Genomic DNA, 12,619 nt, shown 5'->3' with positions numbered 1-12,619 from the left:
ATTAGAGCGTGAACAACAGACATTAGAGGGTGAACAACAGACATTAGAGGGTGAACAACAGACATTAGAGGGTGAACAACAGACATCAGAGGGTGAACAACAGACATTAGAGGGTGAACAACAGACATTAGAGGGTGAACAACAGACATTAGAGCGTGAACAACAGACATTAGAGGGTGAACAACAGACATTAGAGGGTGAACAACAGACATTAGAGGGTGAACAACAGACATTAGAGCGTGAACAACAGACATTGGAGCGTGAACAACAGACATTAGAGCGTGAACAACAGACATTAGAGGGTGAACAACAGACATTAGAGGGTGAACAACAGACATTAGAGGGTGAACAACAGACATTAGAGGGTGAACAACAGACATTAGAGCGTGAACAACAGACATTAGAGCGTGAACAACAGACATCGGAGCGTGAACAACAGACATTAGAGCTTGAACAACAGACATTAGAGCTTGAACAACAGACATTAGAGCTTGAACAACAGACATTAGAGCGTGAACAACAGACATTCGAGCTTGAACAACAGACATTTGAGCGTGAACAAGAGAAATTAGAGCTTGAACAACAGACAGCGCTTGAACGACAGAAAGTAGTGCTTGAGCACAAAGAAAGAGAACGTGCAGGCAGACTAGAGCAAGAACAAGAAGAACGTGTGCATGCCATTTGATTAAGAGAGATGGATCTGGAAGCCCTCCCAATCCAGTCAGGCCATCCTGCACCCTCATCAGAGTTTAATCTTGGACGGAACAGCTGGCTTGTACCGCCTTTCAACGAAAAGGAGGTGGATGTATATTTTACTCTGTTTGAGCGGATTGCCACATCCCTAAAATGGCTGCAAGATATTTGGTCACTGCTCCTTCAAAGTGTTCTTGTGGGAAAAGCTCAGAAAGTGTACGCCGCTTCATCTCTTAACCAGAGTTCAGATTATGCCACTGTTAAAGCTGCTATCCTTCAGGCTTACGAGTTGGTCCCAGCTCCATACAGTTTATACTGCCCTGAGAAAGGACACAGTGTCTCTGTGTTCTAAGTTGAAACAGAACAATGAGAGGGAGAAAAATAAATTTCTTCTTGTGAGAGCACTGCAGCCCATTAAGTCTCTGGTTGGGACTGGTGTCTCCTAAACAAGATTTGAAACGTTCGTGTCTCTGCAGAGTGGCGATGCTGTTAAGCAGCCGGTGAAGATACTGTGAGACACTGGGGAAGGCCCAGTCCTTCATTTCTAAAGGGTGTTTTGCCTTTTTCTGACACTTCAGCAACTGGTTACAGTGTCTTAGTACAGGGTGTGGAGATGGGTTGCATGGAAGTTCCTTTGTATAATGTGGATCTCTGATCTTCATTCTGGTTCCGTCGTCACAGGAGTGAGGCCTAGCGTACCGGTGAAGGGGGGTCTCTTTCATTTTGGGAAACGATTCGGCTGGGGGGGGGGGGAAGTCATGCCAAATCCTGTGGTTTGTAAGGAACCCAGAGTAGAGGAACCTGACGGGTTATCAGAAAAGTACCATAGAGTGCTCCCGTGTGCCGTTCCACATTTCGTTACACGTTTCGGTTGTTGTCAGTGACTATTTGTTAGATCCCCCTTCTGTTTGAACAAAATGTTTGGTTTTCTTGCTTGTTAACGTAACACATGGAAGACAAGACTGAATTCAATGTCCCAGATCAAACGATTTGAACTATACCAGGTAACTTATTAAGTATTCCTGAAGATGGGTGATTGGAGTGTCTTTCAGGTAATTGGCTACCAAGACAATACTGTACTAATCAGTGTCAAATTATTTCTCAGCAGGAGGGAAATCCGGCATATCCTGCACAGCAGGGTACCCGGGAACAAGGTGGAGAAACACTGTCCTGCAGTACAGGTACACTACAATGAAAGGACTGCAAAGACAGGACGACGGCATGAAACACAACAAAGGTCCCATAGACCTGTGCCTTGGGCTGGCATAGCGGGTTGAGCTACCATCTGCAGCACATCTATACAGTCTGATCCATGGAGCTTTTAGTGCAGACCGGGAATGTGCAGGACTGGGGCGTAAACACAACTGCATGTTTACCCCTTCAGTGTGGGATCAAATCCCAGTCCCACAGCTATTCTGTATTCTCTCCCTGTCTCCCTTCTACCTTAAACCCTGTCTCAAGAAATAAATGATTACGAAGAGTGAATTAAAAGATCCCCAATGTAGACTCCTTGGTCTAGTGGTAACAAGCCCGCTGCTAGTACATATACATACCTCCCCCACCAGAAACCTGGGTTCAACCCCCCAGCGTCTGTCCTTCCTGCTCCCCTCTTCATCACTATCCCCCTCTACTTCTGTACCATCAGACAAAAGATCATGAAGCATAACAAGACGGTAGTAGCCGTCTCACCTGCGCCTCGTTCTCCTTGAGCAACCTGCTCGTGCGTGTCCCTCCCGGGTCGTCGGTGACGTTGAGCATGACCACGCCCTTCTTCTCCCAGCCGATGAAGGATCCGTCCGTCAGTGCCTCCACCATGGCCAGGAAGTCCTCGTAACCGTGGTGACGCGTGGCCACCACGGAGAAGGAGGTCCAGTCGAACTCTTCCAGCACCTCAAAGACCACGTCCAGCTGCATGGCTGTGGAGCAGGTGAACTGGAGGTAGATGGAGCCGCTCTCCTGGGGGAGGTGGACAACAGTGGTGTGCAGAAGTGGGAGAAAACAGTTTGTTAAAGAGTGAAATGGGTTTTCAGGACAGGGAGGGGGAAAGAGGGAGCGAGAGAGTGCGGTGAACTGAAGGATGGATGTAGTATCTGTCCATAAGAACACAGAATTTCATTTTCTGCTATAAAGGAGGAATCCAGGCCTCATATTCACAGAGTCTCAGAGTAGGAGTGCTGATCTAGGACCTGTTTTGCCTTTTAGATCATAAGGCGTAAGATACATGAACAGGAGAGATCTGATCCTAGATCAGCACTCCTATGCTGAGACACTTTATGAATACAGTGGAGTCAAAATTGTATTTAATAGGGAGAAAACATTTTGTAACAGAGTTAAACGAGAAGGTAGTACCTGAACTTGTCGAATAAGAACACAGATTTCCCCTACTGAACACGGCCAATGTTAGGAGTAACGTAAAATTCGAATGACAGTGTGAGCTTAATTCAGTCCTACACGCATTGCAGTGGCTGAGTCTGATGAAGGCCTATTTAGACCATAACGTTGGTTAAGAAAGATACATTAAACTTGTGGTGCATCAAGTTTCTTACCTATTCAGTGGCTTACATTCATGCCATAGCAATATTACACGTGGTTAAACAGGCTTATAATCACAATGTCTCAGGGTACTATAAACTCCTTGGGGTAGCAGCTTCCTTTTTCCAGAGTAAGAAAAGCTTCCTGTTTTTAGAGTAAGAACTACATGTGGGGGTAGGAGTTTTTAAACAAAGACACAGCGGAAATATCAATATGGCCATTTGTAATTGAATTCCAGTCTCAAAACCATCCCTTTCTTTTTATTTTCTCTTTGTCTGTCTTGTCTACTGTGAAGGCTTTCCAGTACGGTCCTACAGTACGGTCCCAAATGGCACCCTATACCCTTTATAGTGCACTACTTTTGACCAGAACCTTATGGGCCCTGATTAAAAGCAGTGCACTATGTAGGGAATAGGGTGGATTTATGGGGCATAGCCGATATGTCCCTGTGTTTGGCCAGAAGTACGTTCAATTATTCTTTATTCACTGTGCAATTATTTCTATTTTTATTACATTTTTTATCTTATCTTTAGCTCTGCATTGTTAGAAAAGGACTGTTGGTTTACACGTGTTGTCTGTAAAGCATGTGACAAATCATTTTGATTTGATTTGAGATTCTGTATTGCACAGTAGACCATGATTTTTTTTTTTATGAAAAAGACTAGCCTTCCTCTCCTTGTCTCCTTTCCTTCATCTTCACTGATTTGACCAGACTGGAAAGCCTATGCTTGTTCAGTTCTTTTAGATTATATTAGGATAAAAACAGATAAGGAAATGGAGAGAGGAAAGGGAGATACTCTACTGAAAGGTTTATGTACAAGTAGAGGATAAGATTTCTAGAGCCTTATGCATAAGACAGACAAGGTAACAGACACAGAGATGGGCAAAGATACTTAAAAAATGTTTCTTGTTACAAAATATCGAAGTAAAATACAAAATACTTTTGCCACGTCATGTATTTAATAACAATACTTGCAAGTAGCCCCATGACTGTAACTACAACAACATTCTCAGTAACAGTTACAGAAACGTTTCACTTGCTATGACTGTGATGTGGTTGGTTATCTACCTTAGTTGAATGCTCTGGATAAGAGTGTCTGCTAAATTAACAAAATGTAAATGTAAAAAAATGTGCACTTGCAAAGCACACAGGGTATTATTCTAATGAGCTCCACCCCCAAACAATTTGTATTTGAATAAAATGTGGCCTTGTCTGTGGGCGGAGATAATTCTAATAATACCCATTGTACTATGCAAGTGTTCATTTTCCAATTTACATTTTGGTAATTTAGCAAACGCTCTTATCCCACCATAGTGCCATCAGACTTCTGATACCAATGCAGCAAATTTGGGGTGATAGGGGGCCACAAAATTGTGAACCACTATATTTTTCTTTAATGGAAATGTATTTGAAAATACACAAATGTAGCTCTCTAAGGCAGCATTTCCCAAGCTCCGTCCTGGGGATTCCAAGGGGTGCACGTTTAGTTTTTCGCCCTAGCACTACACAGCTGATTCAAATAATTACATCTTGATGATAGGTTGATTATTTGAATCAGCTGCGTAGTGTTAGGGGGGGGGAACAAAATGTGCACCCTTGGGGTCCCCAGGACCGAGTTTGGGAAACACAGCTCTAAAGTATCTTGTTACAAAATACATTGGATTGCAGTTCAGGCCAGTGAAATACAAATGACAAAAAACTTAAAAGGTAATTTAAATACATATTTCAAATACATGTAACAGAAATACTGCCCATCTCTGAACAGAAGGATACAATTTAGATGGAACTATATTATGCATATGTAAATGCCCACCGTTGAACTCCCTCGCTATATTAATTATTCAGTGAGCGATGCACAATTAACAAGGCCAAGTGAGACTTGAATGGGGCCCGTAATTGTAGAAACGTTCACAGTTGGATATGTGTGCAAAAATAGGTTAAGTATCAAATGATACATTTGTGTTTGAGAAGAAAGACTGATTAAAGGCGACAGAACTGAAGAGGTTGGGTGTGTTTATCCCAAATGAGACTGTGTGGAGAATAAGTGTATACAGTGCATTCGGAATGTATTCAGACCCCTTGACTTTTTCCATATTTGTTATGTTACAGCCTTATTCTAAAATGTATTAAATAAAATCTACACACAATACCCCATCATGACAAAGCAAAAACCGATTTTTAGAAATGTTTGTAAATGTATTAAAAATAAAAAACAGAAACCTTATTTACATAAGTATTCAGACTCTTTGCAATGAGACTCGAAATTTAGCTCAGGGGCATCCTGTTTCCATTGATCATCCTTGAGATGTTTCTACAACTTGATTGGTGTCCACCTGTGGTAAATTCAATTGACTGGACATGATTTGGAAAGTCACACACCTGTCTATATAAGGTCCCACAGTTGACAGTGTAATTCAGAGCAAAAACCAAGCCATGAGGTTGAAGGAATTGTCCGTAGAGTTCAGAGACAGGATTGTGTCAAGGCAAAGATCTGGGGAAGGGTACCAAAAAATGTCTGCAGCATTGAAGGTCCCCAAGAACACAGTGGCCTCCATCATTCTTAAATGGAAGAAGTTTGGAACCACCAAGACTCTTCCTAGTGCTGGCCGCCTGGCCAAACTGAACAATCAGGGGAGAAGGGCCTTGTTCAGGGAGGTGACCAAGAACCCGATGGTGACCAAGAACCCGAGAACCCGAGTTCCTCTGTGGAGATGGGAGAACCTTCCAGAAGGACAACCATCTCTGTAGCACTCCACCAATCAGGCCTTTATGGTAGAGTGGCCAGACGGAAGCCACTCCTCAGTACCTTTTACAGAGATGGTTGTCCCATCCCCACAGAGGAACTCTGGAGCTCTGTCAGAGTGACCATCGGGTTCTTGGTCACCTCCCTGACCAAGGACCTTCTCCCCCGATTGTTCAGTTTGGCCAAGCGGCCAGCACTAGGAAGAGTCTTGGGGGTTCCAAACTTCTTCCATTTAAGAATGATGGAGGCCACTGTGTCCTTGGGGACCTTCAATACTGCAGAAATGTTTTGGTAACCTTCCCCAGATCTGTGTCTCGACACAATCCTGTCTCTGAACTCTACGGACAATTCCTTCAACATAATGGCTTAGTTTTTGCTCTTACATGCACTGTCAACTGTGGGACCTTATACAGGTGTATGCCTTTCCAAATCATGTCCAATCATTTGAATTTACCACAGGTGGACTCCAATCAAGTTGTAGAAACATCTCAAGGATGATCAATGGAAACAGAATGCACCTGAGCTCAGTTTAGAGTCTCACAGCAAAGGATCTGAATACTTATGTAAATAAGGTATTTCTGTATTTTTTTTTATTATACATTTGCAAACATTTCTAAAAACCTGTTTCTGCTTTGTCGTTATGGGGTATTGTGTGTAGATTGATGAGGATTATTATTTTTTTCAATACATTTTAGAATAAGGCTGTAACATTATAAAATGTGGAAAAAGTGAAGGGGTCTGAATACTTTACAAATGCACTGTAGGACCCTTTTCACAGAGTGTTCTACATGGAACTCAAAATAGTTCTACCTGCAACCAAAAAGGGTTCTACCTGGACCCAAAAAGGGTTTTCCTATGGGGACAGCCGAAGAACGCTTCTGGAACCCTTTTTTTCTAAGAGTGTAGGGTTGCACAACTCCAGTCCTCGAGGGCCACTCTCTCTGTTTTCTGTTTTTATCAACGGATTATTTTGACCTTTGGAAACCAAGTGTTGAACCTTCTCAGCAATCAGTGACATTCATTGTTAAATTACAGTAAGTGCCAGGCAGACACATAAAGCAGCAGGACTGCAGCCACTCGAGGACTGAAGTAGTGTTCTCCTACTCAGACCACACTGTATCCAGCGGGCATTTTTCTTTTTATGGCAAAGATGACATCCTCATACTAGTTGCATAATGAAGAAGTTTTGTAAGCATCTTTTTAGCAACCAGATAACAACCAAAATACAACGTCTTTCCCATGACGTTTTGAAAAAGACATCTTGACCTGGTTGTAACAGAGACCAGTTGGTTGCAATCTGGTTTTATGGCGTCTTCTCAACCAGAAACCCAGTTTCCAACCAGAAAATGAAGACGTCATGTGCCAAATTCTGCCCACTGGGTAAGATGAGGCTTCCAACACACAGTAACTTAGGACTGATTGATTACTTGAAATCCATTAAGAAGGGAAAGTTCACAGCCAGGTAGTTACCTGTGGCTCCCTGCCCAGACCGGCCCCTCCTCCCACGGCCACAACAGGCACTCCGGTCTGGGCCGAGACAAACTCCAGCATGGGGGCCAGGGGAGCCTGGTCGGGTGGCGGGGGCCTCTCTTCCTCGAACACCAGCCCCTGGAGCGGCGTGGTGGCCAGCAGCTCACACAGCTGCAGCAGAAGGCTCGCCGGGCTGCTCTCGTTCACCATCAGGTAGATCACGTTGGCCGGGCCATACTGCGTCATCACGCTACCGCCCACCAGAGCCGCTGACGCGGACGCCAGCGGCGCAGACGCCGCTACCATAGCCAATGGCGACAAGGCCCCCCTCCCCTGAGGACCCCCCGGCCCGCTCGTGCCGCCCGTTCCCCCAGCAGCGGCCGTCTCCGGGAGCAGGGAGGAGCCCGAGTGGACCACAGCGATGTTGACTACACCCAAGTCCCTCTCTCTCTCCCGGGGGGCGGAGCAAGAGGGGAGGGGAGGAGCGGGCGGGCCCCGTGCAGGCCAACACGGCCAACAGGAGGGAGAGGGCGGGCTTGGCTGCCATGGGGGGGGGGGGCGCAGTTCGGTGGGCAGTGCAGCGACAGCGGCAGTTCACAGGCGAAGAAGGACCTGGAGTGGAGAGGCGAGAAGAAAGGATTCAGGGGGGAAAATCTGAAGAATGAAAGGCCTGTAAGTAAGTGAGGAGAGGAGCAATGATACGCATAGGAGTAAGTAGGAGCTACAGTGGCGAGGGATACTATTGAAAAACAATCCTGTGGAAGAGGGGGGGTAGGCGTAATGGGAAAAGGGGTGCTATCCACTGAGCCTCAATTAAAAAGAGCAGGTTTCAAAAGGAAAGGAAGAGAGAGAGAGAGAGAGAGAGAGAGACGCGCAGTGGGGCAGAGAGATTGCGCTAGACAGGGGGGTGGATGAAATGGGTCTGCATCACCTACCATACAATCAATCAACATCTTAAGGTCAGTGTAAGCGTAAATCCAGGTACAGTGACCTAGAGAGGAACATAAGCTCACTGCTTAGGGACTAGCGTAGGAGTGCTCACCCCTTGAACTCAACCCTCCCCCTTACTGGACATCAGAATTCATTACCCCGGGAGCTGATTCACGGGTCGGTCCCACACCATTGGAGAGCTTTGAAGCTAAGCTATAAATCTTTGCAGCCATAAACCACCAATGGGTACTGTACATCTAGATGGACAGGGCTAAATTACAATACAAATAAGACTGGGGAGGGGTGACGACTTTAGTCGAGGTAGTTGTGTGTATGCACGTTTTTTTTTTTTTAAGCAATTGTGGTTGAGGTTGGGAAATGGTCTGTGCAGTTGAGTGAGGCTGTGGGACTGTACACGAAATGTAAGGAGATGTAAAGCAAGCAACACTTAATTAATCATTTTTGAAGTCGCTTAGCGTGCCAGCCCCCCCCCCCGCCGCCACTCCCCCCTCCCCTCCTTCTCACACCCCCCCCTCTTTCCATTCACTCTCTTTAATTAACCCTCCCTCTCCCCCTGGGGCACACACAAATAGACACAGAGTCAAAAACCCACTCTCTCCGGATCACTAACACGCAGCACAACAATCGGTATCTGTCACTCCTTCCCATATTGCCCGTTTTCTCTCATAGCGTCCGTGGCTAATGTCATTGCTTTGAACCAGAAGGCTTTGCTGATGTAATGTCCTCTTCACTCCCCCCAAACAAACAGCTTCTTTCTGCCTTGTTCTCTCTCTCTCTCTCTCTCTCTCTCTCTCTCTCTCTCTCTCTCTCTCTCTCTCTCTCTCTAATTCCGTTTTCACATTCCTACATCGCTCCTTTTGACGCTGAGTTATCATCTGAGGAAAAAATAGGGGGATTACGATGATGAAAAGTGCTCAATTTGGGGGAAAAAGGGGGGGGGGTGGTGTAGACAAATTTAAAGAAACTGTAGCTGTCGTGGAATACAGAGAGGAAATAGGGGATTGAGCCAGTGAGCCGGATAGCCACAGCGGCTGTAAAGTGGGAAAACAATAAAGTATTGAGAGAGGATGTAAAAAAAATATATAAAAAAATATAGATATTTTATCGTCACATACACCAGATAGGTGCAGTCAAATGTGTTGTTTTACAGTGTCAGCCATAGTAGTACGGCGCCCCTGGAGCAAATTAGGGTTAAGGGCCTTGCTCAAGTATATCTAAGGGACGGTAGTATGGGGTAGGCAAGAAAGATAAGTATTTAACACAGCCCTCAATATACCATTCAGACAAAGCCAGACCTCGGCTTGAATGCCTCATCCGAGCCCTGTTGCATAATTCAATTGGATATTACTACCTCGGTTAAGCCTATGGACAGAGCCTGCCATGAAACCTAACGGACTCACCGTTTTTCAAAGTGAGATAGACTGGAATGGCATGCGGCTTAATCCAGTTCAGACTGTATGAAACAAATACAGATCTTATGAAACCAGTACAGACCACACAGGTTTTGTACTCAGTTCGAAGGACATATGGCTGAATCCAGTACAAACCGCACTACTAACCATACATACGGGTTCCGGATCAATCATTCCAGGCTAGCATTCCATCCGCTGGCCCTAAACCACTCAGCTTGTGTTGTCACTCTCCAGGACTCTTATACTCCCCAGGCCTCTCATACTCCCCAGGGCTCTCGTACTCCCCAGGGCTCTCACACTCCCCAGGACTCTCATACTCCCCAGGGCTCTCATACTCCCCAGGACTCTCATACTCCCCAGGGCTCTCATACTCCCCAGGACTCTCATACTCCCCAGGCCTCTCATACTCCCCAGGGCTCTCATACTCCCCAGGACTCTCATACTCCCCAGGCCTCTCATACTCCCCAGGGCTCTCACACTCCCCAGGCCTCTCATACTCCCCAGGACTCTCATACGGCAGTTTTATGGTCTTCCCCTGACATGTAGTGCATTGCTTGTTGCCTATGTTAAATGGGCCCTGCGGTATCATGGCCGTAGAGTGGTATAGTGTTTAGGGAAATGGCGTTGGGAGAAGACTGGTTAGTGGTTCAGAGTACAGGTCAGAGGTTACTGTAAAACACAGCTGGGTGAATGGATCATGCGTATCCTGGCTGACGGAAACGGTGTCAGCTGTACAGTATGTACTGTACGGAACTCTGTCGCCATGTTATCTTATCCAGGCATTAGCATAGAGGCTATACATCCTTGAACTCCTCCCCATATCTATTGGTTGTCAACGGCTTACCGTCCTACTGGGTAATACACCACGAATAGACGTCCTACATTATTTCCCCTCTAAAAGCCCCTGCATCTTGTGTGATGATCATATAGCACGGTCAGCGCAAAACCCTATCTGGACAACGGGATAACTGGTAGGAAGAAGTAACTGACCATGAGGGAGACAGAGGGGCAGTGCACACAGAGAGTGATTATGTCGAGTCTCTCTTTATGGCCGTCTAAGTGTTGGCAGACTCTCAGAGCAGCGCAAGCGTTATGAGGAACTGCCTGGCCCGGTCTTACTCCAAGCGGTATCCTCTGGCGCTTTGGCACACAGACACCATTAGCAGGAGTAAGATGGTCCGTCACGTATGCTCAAAATATTTCAGTCCCATGACCCACAAGTCAGGGCCCTCCCTAGTAAGCTTTAGAGATGACTTGACTACCCCCCGTCACACACACACACACACACACACCCACTCTCATACACACACAATCTTATACACACACTCACACAGAGTAAGATTCAATTCAATTTTGTCAAAGCAAACTGCTTTTCAAGGCAATCCGTGACTCCATGTCTGACAGAAAAGGAATTCCACGCAGTTAGAGGTCTTCTTCCTGCTACATCACCTACTGTAGGTACAGTTTGAAGCACTTATTTACACTGAGTGCTCTTTCCATGACATAGACTGACCAGGTGAATCCAGGGGAAAGCTATGATCCCTTATTGATGTCACTTGTTAAATCCACTTCAATCAGTGTAGGTGAAGTGGAGGAGACAGGTTAAAGAAGGATTTTTAAGCCTTGTGACAATTGAGACATGGATTGTGTATGTGTGCCATTCAGAGGGTGAATGGGCAAGACAAAACATTTAAGTGCTTTTGAACGGGGTATGGTAGTAGGTGCCAGGCGCACCAGTTTGTGTCAAGAACACTGCTGCGTTTTTCACGCTCAACAGTTTCCCCTGTGCAACAAGAATTGTCCCCCACCCAAACGACATCCAGCAAACTTGACACAAACGTGGGAAGCATTGGCATCAACATGGGCCAGCATCCCTGTGGAACGCTTTCAACACCTTGTAGACTCCATGCCACAACGAATTGAGGCTGTTCTGAGGGCAAAAGGTGGTGCAACTCAATATTAGGAAGGTGTTTTTAAAGTTTTGTACACTGTGTACATTGTCAGACAGACGGCTACTATTTTTACAGTGCATTCGGAAAGTATTCAGACCCCTTTCCTTTTTCCACATTTTGTTATGTTACAGCCTTATAATAAAATTATTTAAAAAAATGTTTTCCCTCATCAATCTGCATCATGACAAAGTGAAAACAGGTTTTTAGCAATTTTTACAAATGTATTCAGAACCAAAAAAATGTAAAAAATGGTTTATATACATTTGCTACATTTAAAAAAATATATATGTTTTGCTTTGTCATTATGGGGTATTTTGTGTAGATTGATGAGAGAAAAAAAAAACGATTTAATTAAGGCTGTAACGTAACAAAATGTGGAAAAAGTCTGAATACTTTCTGAATGCACTGTATCTTCTTCTATTTCTAAATGTTCCAGATAGGATAAATCCCCTTGAGGTGATCTGTCTTGTTTCCAAGGAAGTGCCAGGAGAACAACAGAACCGATACAGGACTCCTTGAGCTTTAACAAGAAAGATTCCCTCACAGTCAGCACAGCAGTTAGTTATACGGAGCTCCTTTAAGTAGACTATTTAAGATAAATGGTATAAAGTATTTGCCTGGATGAAATGCAATCATTACTTTATGCACTTGTTTTTCTCTTTCAATTTTACACCAAATAAGCACAAACAAGAAGCAATATTTGCCACTTCCTACTATACCTCCAATTCACCACTGATTGTGTGGCTGAAAATAAGGAATATCGCATTCCAATTTATTGGGGGATGTGATGCTTTACCTCATGCATCGTCTTTGCATGAAAGTCATTTGGTGGCGAAAATTGTACTGGGATCAAACTTTGCCCCAT

General features: G+C 45.0%; 1 protein-coding gene across 1 annotated transcript in view; it reads right to left on the bottom strand.

Annotated features, from left to right (window-relative positions):
• The window catches only part of LOC106588445 (glutamate receptor ionotropic, NMDA 2D), a 64,671-nt gene that overhangs the window by 43,598 nt on the left and 8,454 nt on the right, over positions 1 to 12,619 (bottom strand). Inside the window, exons 2-3 of the mRNA XM_014177454.2 lie at positions 7,440 to 8,051; positions 2,383 to 2,649 (exon numbers count right to left, since the gene is read on the bottom strand). Of these exons, the coding sequence (XP_014032929.2) occupies positions 2,383 to 2,649; positions 7,440 to 7,745 (573 nt within the window). The 5' untranslated portion in view covers positions 7,746 to 8,051. The remainder of the gene's footprint in view (positions 1 to 2,382; positions 2,650 to 7,439; positions 8,052 to 12,619) is intronic.

This window comes from Salmo salar, chromosome ssa27 (genome assembly GCF_905237065.1).
Source record: "Salmo salar chromosome ssa27, Ssal_v3.1, whole genome shotgun sequence".
NCBI lineage: Eukaryota > Metazoa > Chordata > Actinopteri > Salmoniformes > Salmonidae > Salmo > Salmo salar.
This window is presented reverse-complemented; position numbering and strand designations above follow the sequence as displayed.